The sequence below is a fragment of the Pempheris klunzingeri genome, chromosome 11 (genome assembly GCF_042242105.1).
Source record: "Pempheris klunzingeri isolate RE-2024b chromosome 11, fPemKlu1.hap1, whole genome shotgun sequence".
Taxonomy (NCBI): domain Eukaryota; kingdom Metazoa; phylum Chordata; class Actinopteri; order Acropomatiformes; family Pempheridae; genus Pempheris; species Pempheris klunzingeri.
Window position 1 is genome coordinate 19448500 of NC_092022.1, and position 16000 is coordinate 19464499.

The 16000-nt window shown below is 41.0% G+C and overlaps 2 protein-coding genes across 3 annotated transcripts; both read left to right on the forward strand.

Moving 5' to 3' along the window:
* Positions 1 to 238: 238 nt before the first annotated feature.
* Positions 239 to 3661, forward strand: apex2 (APEX nuclease (apurinic/apyrimidinic endonuclease) 2). The gene is made up of 6 exons (XM_070839198.1): positions 239 to 353; positions 469 to 552; positions 801 to 981; positions 1268 to 1411; positions 1813 to 1882; positions 2353 to 3661. Exons 1-6 carry the CDS (start codon positions 239 to 241, stop codon positions 3499 to 3501), a joined length of 1743 nt encoding a protein of 580 aa, XP_070695299.1. The 3' UTR covers positions 3502 to 3661.
* Positions 3662 to 4475: 814 nt separating this feature from the next.
* Positions 4476 to 15861, forward strand: LOC139209477 (sodium-coupled neutral amino acid transporter 3-like). 2 transcript variants are annotated; one of them, XM_070839200.1, is made up of 16 exons: positions 4476 to 4600; positions 8015 to 8140; positions 8268 to 8352; positions 8511 to 8626; positions 9872 to 9945; positions 10298 to 10390; positions 10508 to 10589; positions 10695 to 10777; positions 10959 to 11017; positions 11119 to 11256; positions 11465 to 11544; positions 11648 to 11748; positions 11935 to 12059; positions 13980 to 14124; positions 14256 to 14359; positions 14460 to 15861. In XM_070839200.1, the coding sequence occupies exons 2-16, from the start codon at positions 8100 to 8102 to the stop codon at positions 14562 to 14564; spliced, it is 1431 nt and encodes a 476-aa protein (XP_070695301.1). In that variant the 5' UTR covers positions 4476 to 4600; positions 8015 to 8099; the 3' UTR covers positions 14565 to 15861. The 2 variants fall into 2 exon arrangements, with proteins under 2 accessions (XP_070695301.1, XP_070695300.1); XM_070839199.1 differs by lacking the exon at positions 4476 to 4600 and adding an exon at positions 6161 to 6279.
* The last annotated feature ends 139 nt before the right edge of the window (positions 15862 to 16000 follow it).

The following is a 16000-nucleotide window of genomic DNA, read 5'->3' on the forward strand; positions in this document are numbered from 1 at the left end:
GAGATTCTCTTTGTTATCTTTTTTTGAGTGGATGTGGTCTTTGCTGACTATCCGCATATAGCAATTAAAGCATGACTGTAGCGAGAACACTACTTTTACTTTATAAATAAACATGAAATAGGAGAAAATAACGAAAGCTTAGTGGAGAAATATACTTCCGCTCGTCCCTTTCACGACTTCCGTTTTACTTCCGGTGTTGAGCGCGTTGGCTGCAGTCAAACTACTTCATTTTAACACGATGAGGATCATTACCTGGAACATAAATGGCATAAGGACTTTCAGAGGAGGCATTAAAAAGGCTCTCGATTCACTGAACGCAGATATTATCTGTGTTCAAGAAACTAAAGTGACAAGTAAGTGATTATACTAAAAGAAAAAAACGCGGGTGCATGTAACGCACCACAGTCGGTGGATTGTAGGTCTGTTATAAAAGAAATAAAAGTTAAAGACAAGATGTGTCCCCCACAGGAGACCTGCTTGATGAAAGAACTGCCATTGTTGACGGCTATAACTCCTATTTCAGCTTCAGTCGAGGACGCAGCGGCTATTCAGGTTCATTACATTGTCATAACATTGTCATAACAAGACATTATATGTCTATGAATGATGACAGCACTGTTTTTTTTCTCCACGTGTCCCTTTCTGAGTTTACCCAGACAAGAAGACACTATCTTGTAAAACTGGCTGATTAACTGAATGGGCACATTAACAGATGGTCCCTGTTAATGCCACTGCCCTCTGTTACACCTGCTTTATAGTACTATACCAACTAATTCACCTCCCATTCCTGGCATGCACAGGGGTTGCCACTTACTGTAAAGACAGTGCCACCCCTTTTGCTGCTGAGGAGGGTCTCACAGGTCTGCTGACCAGCCATGAAGGGGCTGTTGGATCCTACGGTGACCAGACTGAGTTCTGTGGCGAGGAGCTGCAGCTTTTGGATAATGAAGGACGAGCTGTTATCACACAACACAGAATCATGTAAGAGAAGAATTTAAAAAAATGTAAATGTGAAATATCTTTTCTCCTTTTCCTTCCCTCTTTTTCTTGAGAGAAGCATGTTGAATTTGCTATATTAGACTATACCTATGCTATATCTATGCACTATAATAACCCTTGCAGTCAACCAAATTAGGGTCATTGATAAGAACATTATTGCTGATAAAGACCGCAAAGGGAAGTTCCAACGTGTGTCTTCTTCACTTTGTAAAGTAGTTGCAAACCGTAGATGTCTGTGCCTCTTTGTGACTCTGTTTTACCCCCACAGGTGCCAGGACAAAGAGCAAACTGTTACTTTAATCAATGTGTACTGTCCACGGGCTGACCCTGAAAAGCCGGAGCGGAAGCAGTTCAAATTGCAGTTCTACAAGCTGCTTCAGTGTCGAGCTGAAGCTTTACTGAAAGATGGGAGGTGAGAGTTTAGAAATGCCTCCACGAACTAAAAAAAAAAAAAGATTGTCATCACAGGCACAGGCGTATCCTGCTTTAATCGCACATGACATTTTAAGTATAGATCTCATTTCTAACAGTGCAGCCTCCAAACAGTTATTGGACATTTGAGCTTGAGCAATGGAGCAACACATGTACCTCGCTGCTATGTTTCATGTCATTAGTCAATAAAGTTCACTGATACTTGATAACATGATGGATGGCGCATGACTGACTCGCAGAAAGCATGTGTGTGTGTTACAGAATTGCCTGTATTGTGATATAAGTCTTATTTTGTTTTATTTTTTGACATTGGTTCGTGAGAGCATTTCCTACTTGCTCTATCCCCTCGTCTCAGTTAATTGTTTTCTTTCTATGTTTCAGCCATGTGATTGTTTTGGGAGACATAAATACATCTCACCGGCCAATTGACCACTGTGACCCCAGTGATAATGTAAGTGGAGGGTTAGAATGCTACATGTTGGGATGTTTTGCTTGTTTCATTTGGGATTTACTTTTATTCGATATCTTACTCAGAGTTAGATGAGAAGATTGACACAACTCTCACGATCAACATGATGTTACATCCTGCAGCCACTTAGCTTAGCTTAGCATCGAAAACAGCACATCTAAAGTTCAATAATTTGTACAAAAACAGAAGTGAAAAAACTACAAATTTCACTGTATACTAGCTAGCTACCCCTTTTTCCAGTCTTTACGTTAAACTAAGCTAGCTCTCTCCTAGTTGTAGCTTCATATTTAACAGCCATGAGAGTGGTAATCAAGCAAGGAAGCAAACAAGCATGTTTCCCATAGTGTCAAACTATCTCTTGGATATGAAGGAATGATATAATATTGCATAAAAAATATTTTGCAAACGTGTGGACTGTATGTATAACAATGAAACTTCTACTCATTACTTAGGATGATTTTGGAGAAAATCCTGGGAGGAAATGGCTGAATGGATTTTTGCATGATGGCAGACAAGAGGAGCAAAGGGATGAAGAGGAATTTGATGAAGAATCAGAGATATCTTCAAACGGGACCATCCACAGTGGAAAGTTTGTGGATACCTTTCGTTATTTCCACCCAACTCGCACCAACGCCTTCACGTGCTGGTCCACTCTCACTGGAGCGCGGCAGACCAACTATGGCACGCGCATTGACTACGTTTTCGCTGACTGCCAGCTAGCCGAGGAGCAGTTTGTGGCAGCGGACATCATGCCAGAGGTGGAGGGGTCAGACCACTGCCCTGCGTGGGGTCAGCTGAGCTGCTCTCTCCTGCCTAGCTCCAAGCCTCCTCCCCTCTGTACTTCCTACCTACCAGAGTTTGCTGGCAAGCAGCAGAAACTCTCCCGCTTCCTCATTAAGGTGGATCAAAAATCAACTCAGTCTGAGCAGAGGGATGCATTACCTGGATCACAAGAGGAGGAGGAAAGGAGGGAGAATTTAAACCCAATCGGAGCTGGAAATGTCTCTGGTAAGAAACGGTTATTAATGCCAGACTCTGTTGTCCCAAAGGGGAAAAAGACTAAGACGGTTAAGACTTCTTCAAAGCCACAGTGCAGCCTCCTTTCCTTTTTTAAACCCAAACTCACAAATGTCGTTCCATCCGCTGAAGCCCCTGGCCGGCAGTGTGACAAAACACTCCTGGATGAAGTTACTTCATCACAAAACTCTGAAAAAGCACCTGCAACCAGAGAGGAACTGTCCCCATTCAGGGTACCTGAAGACACTGAGCCCATCTGTGATGTTTCACCACAGCTGTGCACCAGCAGCACCACAGAAGAAGATGACAGACAGATGAAGACAAAGCAGGAAAACTCACAGCCCACTGTGGGACAATCGGCTGCCAAGAAAGGGGCATCATCAGTGTTTTGGAAGTCGGTGCTTCATGGACCGCCCCCACCACCTTCCTGTAAGGTCCACAGGGAACCCTGTGTGCTTCGTACTGTTAAAAAGGAGGGGCCAAACATGGGCAAACAGTTCTTTGTTTGTGCCCGTCCTCAGGGACATGCTTCCAACCCCGAGGCTCGGTGTAATTTTTTTGCATGGGTTGACAAGGGGAAGTGATGCGTTTACAGTATGGGCCACAAGTTGTTGTTTTTTTCTGAATCATAAATGAAACTTCTAGCTCAAACATATACTGTAAGGCTGCTATACAGTCCTCACCGTTTCACGATTTCTATGTGTGTTTTTTTTTTGTTAAATAATAAAAGACAATATTTTTCTATTTCGAGTTTTGTTATATTTGTTCTTGGAGCTGAACAATTAGGAAATCAATCAATAGATTAATCAACAAAAAATTTATAATAATAAAAAAAATTAAATAATAATTTATATCTTTTTCAAGCAAAAACGCAAAAGCTTCCCAAATGTGATGATATGCAACTTTCCCCATCTTTATGTCATCAGAAATTCAATATCTTAGAGTTAGTCATTGGAAGGCATCCCGCTTGGGCACTGGGGAACTCTGTTACCCTTTTTAAACCATTACCTAACTAAATGTTGAGATTGATTGAAATGAGATTAATCAGTAATGAATATAATTGTTAGCTGCAGTCCAACTTGCTCTCTGTTAATGTGCCTCACATCACATGGAGTCTGTTTTTTGCCCACTAGATGGCGGTGGTAGTGAGCTTATGACCCAAAGCTGAGGCTCAGAAAAGAAATGAGAAATAACTTTCCACAGCAACACACTTTATTGACACTACCAGCTGCACAGCCACAATATATCCACTGTAATATAGGACAGTAAGCAGAGTATGTTAAGAATTTGACTCTCATCTTTACATTGTATGATTGCTTGAATACTCCAAAATGCACCTGGGTAAAAACATGAGGACCAATGCTGACTGTGTCCAAGTATGTACAAGTAGATGACAGTTATTCATGAAGTAACAGAGCACCATGTGAGTCTGCTGGATGAGCAGGGAGTGGCTTGACTTGTGACGTGGCAGGAAATTTGTTGCTTTTTTTTTTTTTTTTGCGCGCGTAATTACTACCTCCCTCCTTCCCCCATTTTTCTCTGTCCTCTCAAAGCTGAAGAGAACCTCACGGCTCTGTGAGAAGCAGATTTTGGAAGTGAACCAGCCACCAAGTGTCAGCCAGCCAGACCCTGTTACTTCTGCTTAGACTGAAGACATCTCTCTGTCTCACTGTTACTGAGGAGGTGAGTACTATGAAAGGGCCTTCAGGCCAGCATTCTGCAGCTTCTCCAACATTTGGGCCACAACATAATTTCCCATTCATATGAACAGGGAGATACCTCAGAAAATCATTCTCTGCACTGATAATGTGCTGTTTGTTGGCAGCAGAAATAAGGTTCAGATTTCTTCCCTACTGCTCCCTGTTTTAACTTTTCAGCTGAGGATATATTCTTGCTCTCATTCGCAGTCTGCCTCCTTTGTGACATGCTGGCAGTATTCACAGCACAAATGAATACTGCCAGAGTCAGTAAATGACTCACTGAAACAGGAGAGCATCTTGGCACCAAATGCTGGCATGACTATTTAGTACAAAAATAATACACAAAGTTTGATCCGTGGTTCTATCCAGATAAGATGTCTCCTGATGAACTATATTTTACAGTTGTAACTTTATGTTAGTTAGTTTTGTCTTGGGTTTTTCCAAATAGCTTATAAGGTAATTTAAGGTGACCTAATGTTGACATTATCTTTTCATTATTTAAATTCACCCGACCTGTACAGACCAGGATCTTGATATTTTGCTTCTCAAAATTCTCGAAATGTGGAAGCGATACACTGGTTTTCTTTTATTGCAGTTTTTTTAAGAAAGATTCTATTTTGAATTTTTTTTTTGCCACCTGTGCAAACTTTTAGATTAGATCTTTATATGATAGAAAGATATATTTCCAGTAAAAGCTTTGTGTCGTGTTGAGATAAACGAAATGTGGGTGTTTCTTGGGTGTGCAGGCAAAGCTCATATCTCAGTTTTATCAGCCAACTGAAACATCGTCCCCTGAGAAGACATTTCAGTTTTGGTAGTTACTAGTAACAGGTTGAGTACATGATGTATGCTATGCTGCACAACATGTCTGTAGAAACGTGTCGATGTGTTAAGTGACATTGACACAATGTGTTACAACCTGGAGTGGACATTAAAAGGATCTCCTCAAGTGCCATATTGCATAACTCGTTCATTTCCAGTGTTACGTGTCAGTTCAGGTCTTACTGTCAAGCATGCACAATGTAAGCATGCACAATGTTTCCACTCTTAAGCACAATCACATGTGAGCAATTGTAAAAAAAGCACTTATCTCCTAATCTTATTACCATCACTGTGACTTCCAGCAGGATGCAAACTGTCAGTGAGTATCCGTCCATGCTGTAACAAAACCCCCCTCAGATGACACCCACTTTGCCCCTCCTTTCTACTTGCATAGCCTCCACTGACATGGTAATTGGGCTCTGGTATGAACACCAGAAGCCTCGTTGATTTGATGAGTTTCTGGGATTACCTGTAGCCTCAAACTGCAGACCGTCTCTGAAAGCTACAGGCAACTGATTTCCTTTGTTCGAAACACTAGTGTTGATGCCTTTTCAGTGTAGACACCTGGTGAGTGGATCCCTACAGTCTCCTTGCAACTGTGACACTTAACACTACCTGTAACTGGTTCAACAAAGGGTTAAGTATGGGTGTTCCCATTTCCCGCTCACTCCCTCCCAGCCTCTAATCTCTTTCACTCTCCTCTCTTCACTACCAAGGAGCTTTGGAGAGTCTCCTAAGAACAAAGCTATATATAAACATTGGAAGAGAAAAGTGGTAGCACTTGCTCAAGGATTTATTCTGTTAATATTGAGAAATCTAGCCTTGTTCTTGACCACCAGGGTAAGTTTCTGAAAAATGTGTGTGTGTGTGTATTCTTGTGGTTGAGATGTGGAAGCAAAGGGAAGGGCTGTCAATAGTGCGCTGGTCTTGCGTCAGACAAAAGCCATGTGGTGTGCACTGCTGAATAGTATTAGTACAATACTGTTTTTAACTTAACATGTGTTGTTCATTGACAATAATACTACATAAATCATTGAATGTTATATATATATATATATATATATCCTTCTAATTACAACACTCTTTAAAGGCCATGGAGGAGGTTGTTTGGAAAGATGGTTGAATGAATAGATGGAAAGTTCTGGAGCTCTTTTTTTATTTTATTACTTTTTCCCCCTCTTTTACTGTTTCCACTGTTTAAGAGCTGCCCTAATGGCCAATGAAATATCTAACAAGTTTCTAGTTCACCAGGTTTGTCTAGTTTCTCTGTTTCTATCTCCCCTCATGAAAATGCGAAGCATGGCCCAGTTGTAAAGTCTGCCTTTTAAAATGTGAGAGGGCTAACTAATTCTTCAAAACTGTCATTTGTATGAGAATGAAATGACAAAATATTCCTGACATTTAGTCTCTGCTTTGCTGGCTGTGTGCATTGGCCACGGGCCATGGGAAAGTTGTCGGGTATGTAGCTAAAGAAAGTTACTCAACCCCAAACCCAAACTTGACCTAAGGCCAGTGTGCATGGCAAAGGCTACTCTGTATTTAGACTAAATAGCACCATTTACACAGGAACTCTTTGTTTATCTCGGTGACCCACTGCTATCAACCTTCAAGCTGCATGAATTATTGGACGGCAAGGCCTGTGTCAGTGATCAGCGTAGGAGTATAAAAGATTCAAGTTTTGTGTGAAACTCTCAAGGAATGGCACAAAGTAGTGTGAGCGTGTCCTTAGGGGTCAAATGTGAAAATCAGGGCAGTTTGACCCAGAGAGAAGGGAAGTATCCCATGACCCCGTGGCTGGAGCGCAGGCCCACGCTCATTCTCAGAGTCCGTCCATGACAGCTTTGCGTGGCCTGCTGCAGATTAGAGCAACATAAGTCCTCTGACAACATTTGTTATTTAACACCTTTCATGCCACACAAGCTTTAAATGGACTCACATCCCAAGCAAAGTGCCGCAGTAATCTGGAAGTTTCTTTCAATCCCCATATCTGAAGTAGGGAGCAGTATTGTCAAAGGCATTGCCAAAAAGCAAAAAGCAACATTCTTGCTGTCTTTGGCAAGTGGAAAAATTACAGTGGTGTGTGTCTCAAGACTTTATAAATAGGTCTGCCCTTTTGCAGCCACATAGCATTTTTTTGTTTGTATTACATTATTTGTGTTCAGTGCTTCTTGCTGTGGCTCCCTCCTGTTCAAGCACAAATAACTGGTATGTGTACCTTTAAGAGGCTGAGGGTATATAAACACCTTTGCCACTGTTACTGGATTTGAAACCAGAGCCAACACCTTACGTCTATCACATAAAAATATTACATAAATACGTCACAACTCTACTTCATCTTCTTCAGAGACCCGTTCTGCATCACCTCCTCTGAGATCTTGTCTTAACTTGCTAAAGTTAAGACAAGATCTCAGAGGAGGTGATGCATACAGAGGCCATGTTTTCTTCCCAAATAATGGAAAGTTGGCAAGACGAGGGCGTAATATTAGTTTGAACGTCACTGGAAAGACACATTTGTGGGAGATCTTGTTGAGTAAGTGAATGATGGATGAAACAGTTGTTTCGTCTGTGTTTTCAGCCAGGTGAAAGTTTGAAGAGGATTCTTTCAATCCAGCAAAAGTACATCTCCAAAAACTTTCAAGTCAAAAACCCCAATAATCACAATGGAGCTTCAGAAGATGAATGGACACAGCAGGGAAGATGGGTAAGTCTCACAGATGAAGAGTAATTGCTGATACAGGTACACTGTGTCATAGGTGTTCAACTCCAGGAATTAAAGTGTTTGTTCACCAGATATAAAATGAGGATTATGTTTTTTTTTCCCCTTGTAGGTTTGAAGGACTCGATGGCATGGCTGAACACGAGGAGTTTCTCCCACATAAAACTGGTGTTAAGAAAGAGCTCCACTTTACAGATGTGAGTGCTTTTTCTCAGCCACATGTTAGAAAACGTAGGGGTCACATGCATGAATATGAGCTATGGTGAATACTAATGAGGCTGTTAATGTGATTTTTTTTTTTGCTCATGAATCGACTTGTCTGTGTGTAACGTCTTCTGTTGTGTTCTTACTGCAGTTTGAGGGAAAGACCTCATTTGGCATGTCAATCTTTAACCTCAGTAACGCCATTATGGGCAGTGGAATTCTGGGATTGGCTTATGCGATGTCCAACACCGGAATCATTCTTTTTATGTGAGTATGCAAGCCAAACACACAGTCCCTCTCTAAGCTAAACCGTGCAGTTGTGTGTTTAACCCCATGTAGCTGCATGTCATTGTAATAATAGTATATTGATTTCAGCTTCTTGTGATATTAAGTATATTTATTTAGTCTTTGTGTGAAGCCAAATATGCACACAGCATTACAACAATGGAGCAGGGCTGTTTGTTGTGTGTGTGTGTGTGTGTGTGTGTTTGAGTTTACGAGTTGCAGACTGAGACACTAAAGATTTTTCCAAACTGAAGTCATTTTGTCTGGTCCTCACTTTTTAAAGGGGCTTTTTCTTAATGGCTTTTTCTTAAAAACTAATACTCTTATTTTGAGATTGCTTTTACAAAGCTCATTTACGTATGTTTTATTGCTGTTGTTGTGAATGTTACCCACACTTTATCTTTTAATATTATGCATTATTAATTGCCTCAGTCTTTTAGATACCTAATTTTGTAAAGCTCTTTGCGGTTCTTTGTGCTCTATTTGAAAAGCATATGTGAACAACTTAGTACAATAGATAATCCGTAGTTTGGGTTATAATTTTGGTGTAAGGTTAACATTAGATTCAGATTCAGAACACTTTATTTGTTTCATAGGGACAATTTAAAATTTAGAGTCAGGATTGGAAAAGTGTTCATGTGAGCAGATGCAGATTGGATATAGTCAATAGAGGGTCCTTATAAGGCTAGAAGTGGGGCCACAGTGGTGTGTGTGTGTCATCTGACTGTCTCCGTGTGTTCGTGTTAGACAGGTATGTGCGGGGGATGGGATCTATGCCTCTGTGTCCGTGTGTTTCTGCGTGTCCACCTGTGTGAGCTGGTGCTTTAACACTGTACATACAACAGTGCGAGGCCTGATCTGTCAGAATGTACATGAGAGCTCATACACGCGCAGCTTCCCTAAATCAGATTTGTGTGGTTAAAAATAGCCGGTAGTGATCAGATCCAAGACACGCCTGCCTGGATCAGTCCTGTGCTATGTGGCGGGGGGGGGGTAGGGGAGGTGAGGGGGGTGTCTGGAGAGCCAGTCTGTCACAGCCAAGCTCACTTAAAATAACAAAACAAAAAAGACAGCAATCAATTGAGTTTCTAAGGAACAGCTTTATTTCGCTCTTTCCTTTTGTCCTTACTCACACAGTTTTATCTCTAATAAGCATGAATGTCCATTCATGTGATTTTAGACAATGAATTGCTTTTCCTAACAGATGTCCACTCTTTTCTGTTTCAGAATCCTTTTGTTGTTCATTGCCATCCTGTCTGCATATTCAATTCATCTGCTGCTAAGAAGTGCCGGAGTTGTGGGTAAGCCAGAGCTAGACTCATCACGCCACAGAGTCACTTCTGTATTCGTAACTTATCTTTATCTCCCCCTTTGCTCTTCTTTATTTAACATTGTAAAGATAGAGACATTCAGCTGGTAACGAATATCAATCAAATGAAATAAAATGAGGTAAATAGAGTAAATAAAACTTTAATTAGGGGCTACAGAACACTTCTTTAAAACACAGCAGTGTGTGCTCACTTTTTTTCTGTCATCCTTCCATCATCAGGGTTATTATCCATGTACAGACTGAATTCAAGCAGAAAAATCACAGAGGCTTGGCAACAGGTTAAAATCTTGCCTCGTATATATGTAATGTGTGTGTTCTTTCAGGCATCCGGGCTTATGAGCAGCTTGGGAATCGGGCTTTCGGTCCCCCAGGGAAAATGTTGGCCGCGTGCATCATTACAGTACACAACATTGGAGGTATTGTCCTGCCGTACCCTACCTTTGATGTTTATGTCTGATATCTGTAAGTGGAAGCATGTGTATTTAATTGGATAAGGTGAAACCCAAAATAAGACTGCTTTCACTTCCTTTTAGCCATGTCGAGCTACCTCTTCATCGTCAAGTCTGAGCTCCCACTGGTTATTCAAGCCTTCCTTAGTAAACACGAAAACACAGGGTGAGTGTCCAAGTCTGACAATGACTCGTGTATAGTTCAGGAGTGTCACTCTTTTGTTCGTTAGTGTACTGATTTCTTTCATCTGTTTGTCCGGCTGTTTCTTAGAGAGTGGTTCTTGAATGGAAACTACTTGATCATCATTGTTAGCTGTCTCATCATCCTTCCTCTAGCAACCATGAAACAACTTGGTATGTTGTCATTCTGTTGTCACATTTTCTTTGTTTTTATCATCCATACTCCACCTCCATGTACATCGCGTCTTCACGACCACTTTTTGTCGTAGCTACTTTTATGTCCTGTAATGAAAGTAAACTATGATCGCTCCCAAAATCTGTCTTCGATCATAAATCATCAGTCATCTCAACACAGGTTATTTGGGCTACACAAGCGGCTTCTCCCTCTCCTGCATGGTGTTTTTCCTCATTTCGGTGAGTCTTAACTATTGGGCTAACACAGACGCACACAATAGCACCAGCTGTTCATCCATTAAATATTTATCTTTGATCAACCAATGGGTGTGTCTCTCCAGGTTATCTACAAGAAATTCAACATCCTGTGTCCTCTGGAGAATGAATATCATAACATAACTCCTACCGCTGTCACCCACTCTGCAAGTAATGGGACAGATGACTTCTGTGAGGCTAAACTGTTTACCATCAACTCACAGGTGAGTGAGTTTCACATTACCAGTGTCCAGTTTCCTGAATTGTCAGCTGTAAAAGTATCTCCTAGTTAGTACAGTGGTTACCTGCCACATGTTCTGCACCAGAGCGTGTAATGTCAACACAGTGCTGGGTATAAAACAGCACTGTTCACTATTCTTCGAGCAATGATTGGTGGGTTACTCACTGACCTTTGGTGTGTCTTGCTTTTAGACATCATACACCATCCCAATTCTGGCCTTCGCTTTCGTTTGTCACCCAGAGGTGCTGCCAATCTACACTGAGCTACGAGAGTAAGTCAGAACGTCATCATCCGTTATGACGAAATCCAAATGTCACACAAAGAGAAAAGATTTTGTAAAATGAATGTCATTTCTCTGCTTGCCTTTAAACTAGTCCTACCAAGAAACGCATGCAGAATGTTGCCAACATCTCCATCCTGGCCATGTTCATCATGTACCTCCTAACTGCTCTTTTTGGTTACCTCACCTTTTACGGTAAGGATACTCTCTTCACTTACTCCTGAGAGTCAAAGGTCTCCTTGTTCTGACGCTGTGATGCTTGTGCTGATTTGAAATGAATGACCTACTTGTACCCAGAACCCATGTGCATTTTCCACTGTTGTGAATGAGGGACTAGAGCACGTGAGATAAGTCGGATGGTGTTTGCTTCCTTGTGGGTAGGTGCCGTTGAATCCGAGCTGTTACACACCTACATTCAAGTGGATGCCTTGGACGTCCTGATGCTCTGTGTGCGTCTGGCTGTGCTGGTGGCCGTCACTCTGACTGTCCCGGTGGTTCTCTTCCCGGTAAGACATCTATCATGCCAGTTTAGTGTGAATATTTAGATAAAATAACAAGTAACAATATTTCTCATGATTTCTTTACTTTTTGCATACATTGTAATTCAATGCACTTCACTTAACAACAAAAGTAGATTAAGGTCAATAAAGCCCAAAAGAGGAGATTAACAATTGGCCATGCAGGAGTGTCTTTTTGCATCCAGGTGCAATTAGCCAGATGGTTGCTATTTGGCTATTTACACACGGTCTGGTCATGCATTACAAAGAACGATACATTCTCATGGCAAATGTGGGTGTGGAGGCTGAATGGTTAAGGTGCTGGACTTTCATGTGGGGGATAACACTTCAGCGTAACAATCAAACGAGAGACCAACTGTCAAAGTAGACTCTTTACTTTTATGTATTTATTTGTAGAATAGTTAAGTTACATATTTTCTTTTATCATTACCAGTTTTCATTACCAGTTTGGTAAGAGTGAGGCACCAAAACTACTTGGTTAGGATTTGGAAAAGATTGTGGTTTGGGTTAGAATAACAAGTCAAATACAAATATAGAAGGCAGGGTACATTAAATGTAAAACTTTTTTACAACATACACTTGGCTGTAAATAGCTAATGTGGCTATTTACATCCAGGTGCAAATAGTATTGTTGGCCATATAATGGTGGACCCAGAATTGCCATTGGGCACTGCATATGTGTAATGTTCATTCTTTTTAATGAAGAATTTCTGTATGTGACAAAAAAGTCTTAATTGGTCAATATGCCCGAGACTTTTAGCTGTTTTTTATCTAGCGTGGCATAAGTTAGACTACAGCTCCGTGTTCATATCAGATGTCAGCACATATAGTGTAAGGGTCTTACTTCACTCCCTAACAATGGTGTCTGGGCAGATCTTGAACTTACACACTGCTAACATAACCTCTGCACCACATAACTGAGGCACCAAAGGATGCATGTACGAGAATAAGAATTGTTTTATTATATATCAAGATGCTGAAACTGCCCCACTGTTTCAGTGCTGTGCCTCCCCCAGTGAAACCTCAACCACCAGCTGTTTCTGTTTCAATAATGTGTTGACTGTGTGGACCTTTTAAACACCCTCTTAACCACCAGTTCAGGGTTTGAGTTTTGTGGGAGCTGAACTCCCATAAGGAGAGGACAGCAGCAGTAAAATCAAACATCAGTGGGGGTCGCTGATGTATCATTTTATTTTAATCACAGATCATGCATTTGTAAGAGTATTGCTTGCGTTAAAGAAATAAATAGGCTAAAAAGATACAGCTGTTGCAAATAGTGGACTGCTGAGTGTGTGTGTGTAACAGTGTTGATGCAGTGAGCAGTGAAGTGTCTCTCACTCTCTCACTCACTGAAAGCACACAGTTATTAGGCTATTATTTATCATTAAATATTTTAGAGACTCCTCAGAGCTCAGATTACAACTCTGGAATACAAATGACAAGGATTACAAGGAATTATTAAGTACACACCGCAGATCCGCAAACATATACTGTAATCACAAACTTTTAGTAAATAATGAACAGTTTGATATTTTGGGAAATATGTCTATTCACTTCACTCACAGACAGTTAAATGGAGAGATTGATAGCACTCTTATGCCTGTCCATTCAATATGATGTGGAAGCTAGGAGACTGTTAGTTTAGCTCACATAAAGACTGGAACCAGGGAGAAACAGCTAGCCTGTCCAGAATTTAAGACAGCATCTACCAGCACCTCTCAAACTCACTAAGCTGCAAAGATATCGACTAAATGGGGTGGAGTTGAGTTCAGGTATACAGGATCGTATTTTACTCAAGGCTTTGCCCACCAGTCTCTCAAAAGCAGATCTACAATAATGATACTTCATATATTTCATATGTAAAGAAAAGCATGACAGTTTCCCCTTTTTCCTTCTTTAACTGTGCAGATCCGCAGGGCCTTGCTGCAGATCTTATTCCCCGACAAGGGTTTCAGCTGGGCCATACACATCAGCATAGCATTTTGCCTCATCTTCTTGGTCAACCTTCTTGTTATCTTCGTGCCCTCCATCCGCGACATCTTTGGCCTCATCGGTATGTTTACACATGAAGAATGACCAGCCATTGTGGGCTTCACACTTTTGTGGTGTGAGCTATATTATCTGTAAGCCGTGTGATCACTTAAATAAACTACTTCTCCTCTGTTTCCCCTCCTTCATCTACAGGAGCCACATCTGCCCCCAGCCTCATCTTCATCCTACCGGGAATCTTCTACATTCGGATCGTTCCTGAAGACCAGGAGCCTTTTTGGTCTAGACCCAAGATTCAGGTGAGGCTTCAGCCATCAAGGACTCAACAATATCAAGGATCAAGGAGTTATAACGTGCTGCTGATCCAGATGTTGTTTTCTTTCCCTCCACTCTCTGTAGGCCGCGTGCTTTGCTACACTGGGATTCGTCTTCATGGTCATGAGTTTGTCATTTATCATCATTGACTGGGCGACTGGGGAGTCCAGAAGTGGAGGCGGGCACTAGTCGCCATGACAGAGCAGAGATACTACAAACCAAATGCCAATCAAAGCTCTCCCTGTCATTAAATTACCCCTCATCTGCCGAGTTCTCATCCACAGCCAAGTTGGAAAGTTTGGCGGCACAAGACTAAGGATGTGTGAAAATCCTAAACAAAAAAAAAAGAAAAAAAGAACGCATTTTGACATGTGAAGGGGCAGATGAAAGGCCCCGTTAGTGGGGAGAGATTACAGAAGTGTGAGTATACAAAGCAAAGTGTTCCGACTGAATAAAACATATGCCACGGCTCGCTGTAAGGATGCTGTTTGGAGGCATGTGTAGAAGAGCAAAAGAATGAATGGGAACAGCATGACTCAAATGGAAATCCCATTTTAGAGTATGGATGTGTACAGTTCCGTGGAATAGCTCAGTCACTGCCAAAATCCTTCCAACCTACTTCCCTATCATCTCAGATTTTACAGGACAGAATTTGATAGTGTGGTAAGTCAATCATTTCCTTCTCCCGGGAGTTTGCTTTTTATCATACAGGAAAAACATTTCACATTGTTCATTCATCAGAGTGTGTTTCATCACACATCTAGGACTGTGCTGGAATGTGCTGGTGCAGCGCTGTCCAAATATCCCTGAACCTTACGGATTTAGCTAAATATGACCAGCAAGGGTTAGTCTGCAGCTCCACACTCACCCCTCCATTCTATTAAAATCTAATTTTCACCCACTCTTACATGGACATTGTTTCATGCAATTAATGTGACATTTTATTAATTTATCCTGCCACTGACATGACTATTGTAAAGGTGACCATCTTTAAAGCTGAGTCTGAGGTGACCTTTTACAGATAATCTAACAGACACGGTGCAATTCTTGGTGTTCAGCTGCTATCCACGAAGGTCAAACAGACACAGAAACATGGTCTGTACTAGTTTTTATGTGTTCCTGAAAAAATTGTGGAGAATTCAAACCAAAGAATGAAACTACTGTTTCTCATTAAAATAGGGTGTAACACACTATGTGTTTGTTGTTTTTTTTTACAATTCCTGCAACAGCAAATTTAAAATTGTACATAAAGAAATGCAGTGTTAAAAATGCTGTGTCTTTTTTAGCAGTCCCAGAAACTGTTCGATATGGTGAATAATGACGTATGGTTTTTAAGTTAAAATGAATGGAGTCTTTCCTTTGTCTTTTCTTTTTTTGTCTGTAAAATTTGACTAAAATATATTGTAACTTTGTTATTCATCCTGTACATTTTTAAATTAATTTGATTGTTATCTGTCAATAAAATATGTCTGTCATTTGTACAGAAGTTTTGAGCCGTCTTTTAATGTATGTAAAATGGTAAGAAATTGTCTGTGTGGCCAGAAAATTAATGTACTCACAGCAGAGCGATAGTGCACTGCCTCCTTCTGAAAATGGAAGTATCACATTCATTTGTGCTGTGCGTC

Excerpts from the sequence above, each read along its gene's own strand:
- apex2 (XM_070839198.1), top strand. The coding sequence starts at position 239 with ATGAGGATCATTACCTGGAACATAAATGGCATAAGGACTTTCAGAGGA. Across the intron at positions 982-1,267 it reads ATCACACAACACAGAATCAT|GTGCCAGGACAAAGAGCAAA; the intron begins GTAAGAGAAGAA and ends TTACCCCCACAG. Across the intron at positions 1,883-2,352 it reads ACTGTGACCCCAGTGATAAT|GATGATTTTGGAGAAAATCC; the intron begins GTAAGTGGAGGG and ends CTCATTACTTAG.
- LOC139209477 (XM_070839200.1), top strand. The coding sequence starts at position 8,100 with ATGGAGCTTCAGAAGATGAATGGACACAGCAGGGAAGATGG. Across the intron at positions 10,778-10,958 it reads AGCAACCATGAAACAACTTG|GTTATTTGGGCTACACAAGC; the intron begins GTATGTTGTCAT and ends ATCTCAACACAG. Across the intron at positions 11,545-11,647 it reads ATCTACACTGAGCTACGAGA|TCCTACCAAGAAACGCATGC; the intron begins GTAAGTCAGAAC and ends CCTTTAAACTAG.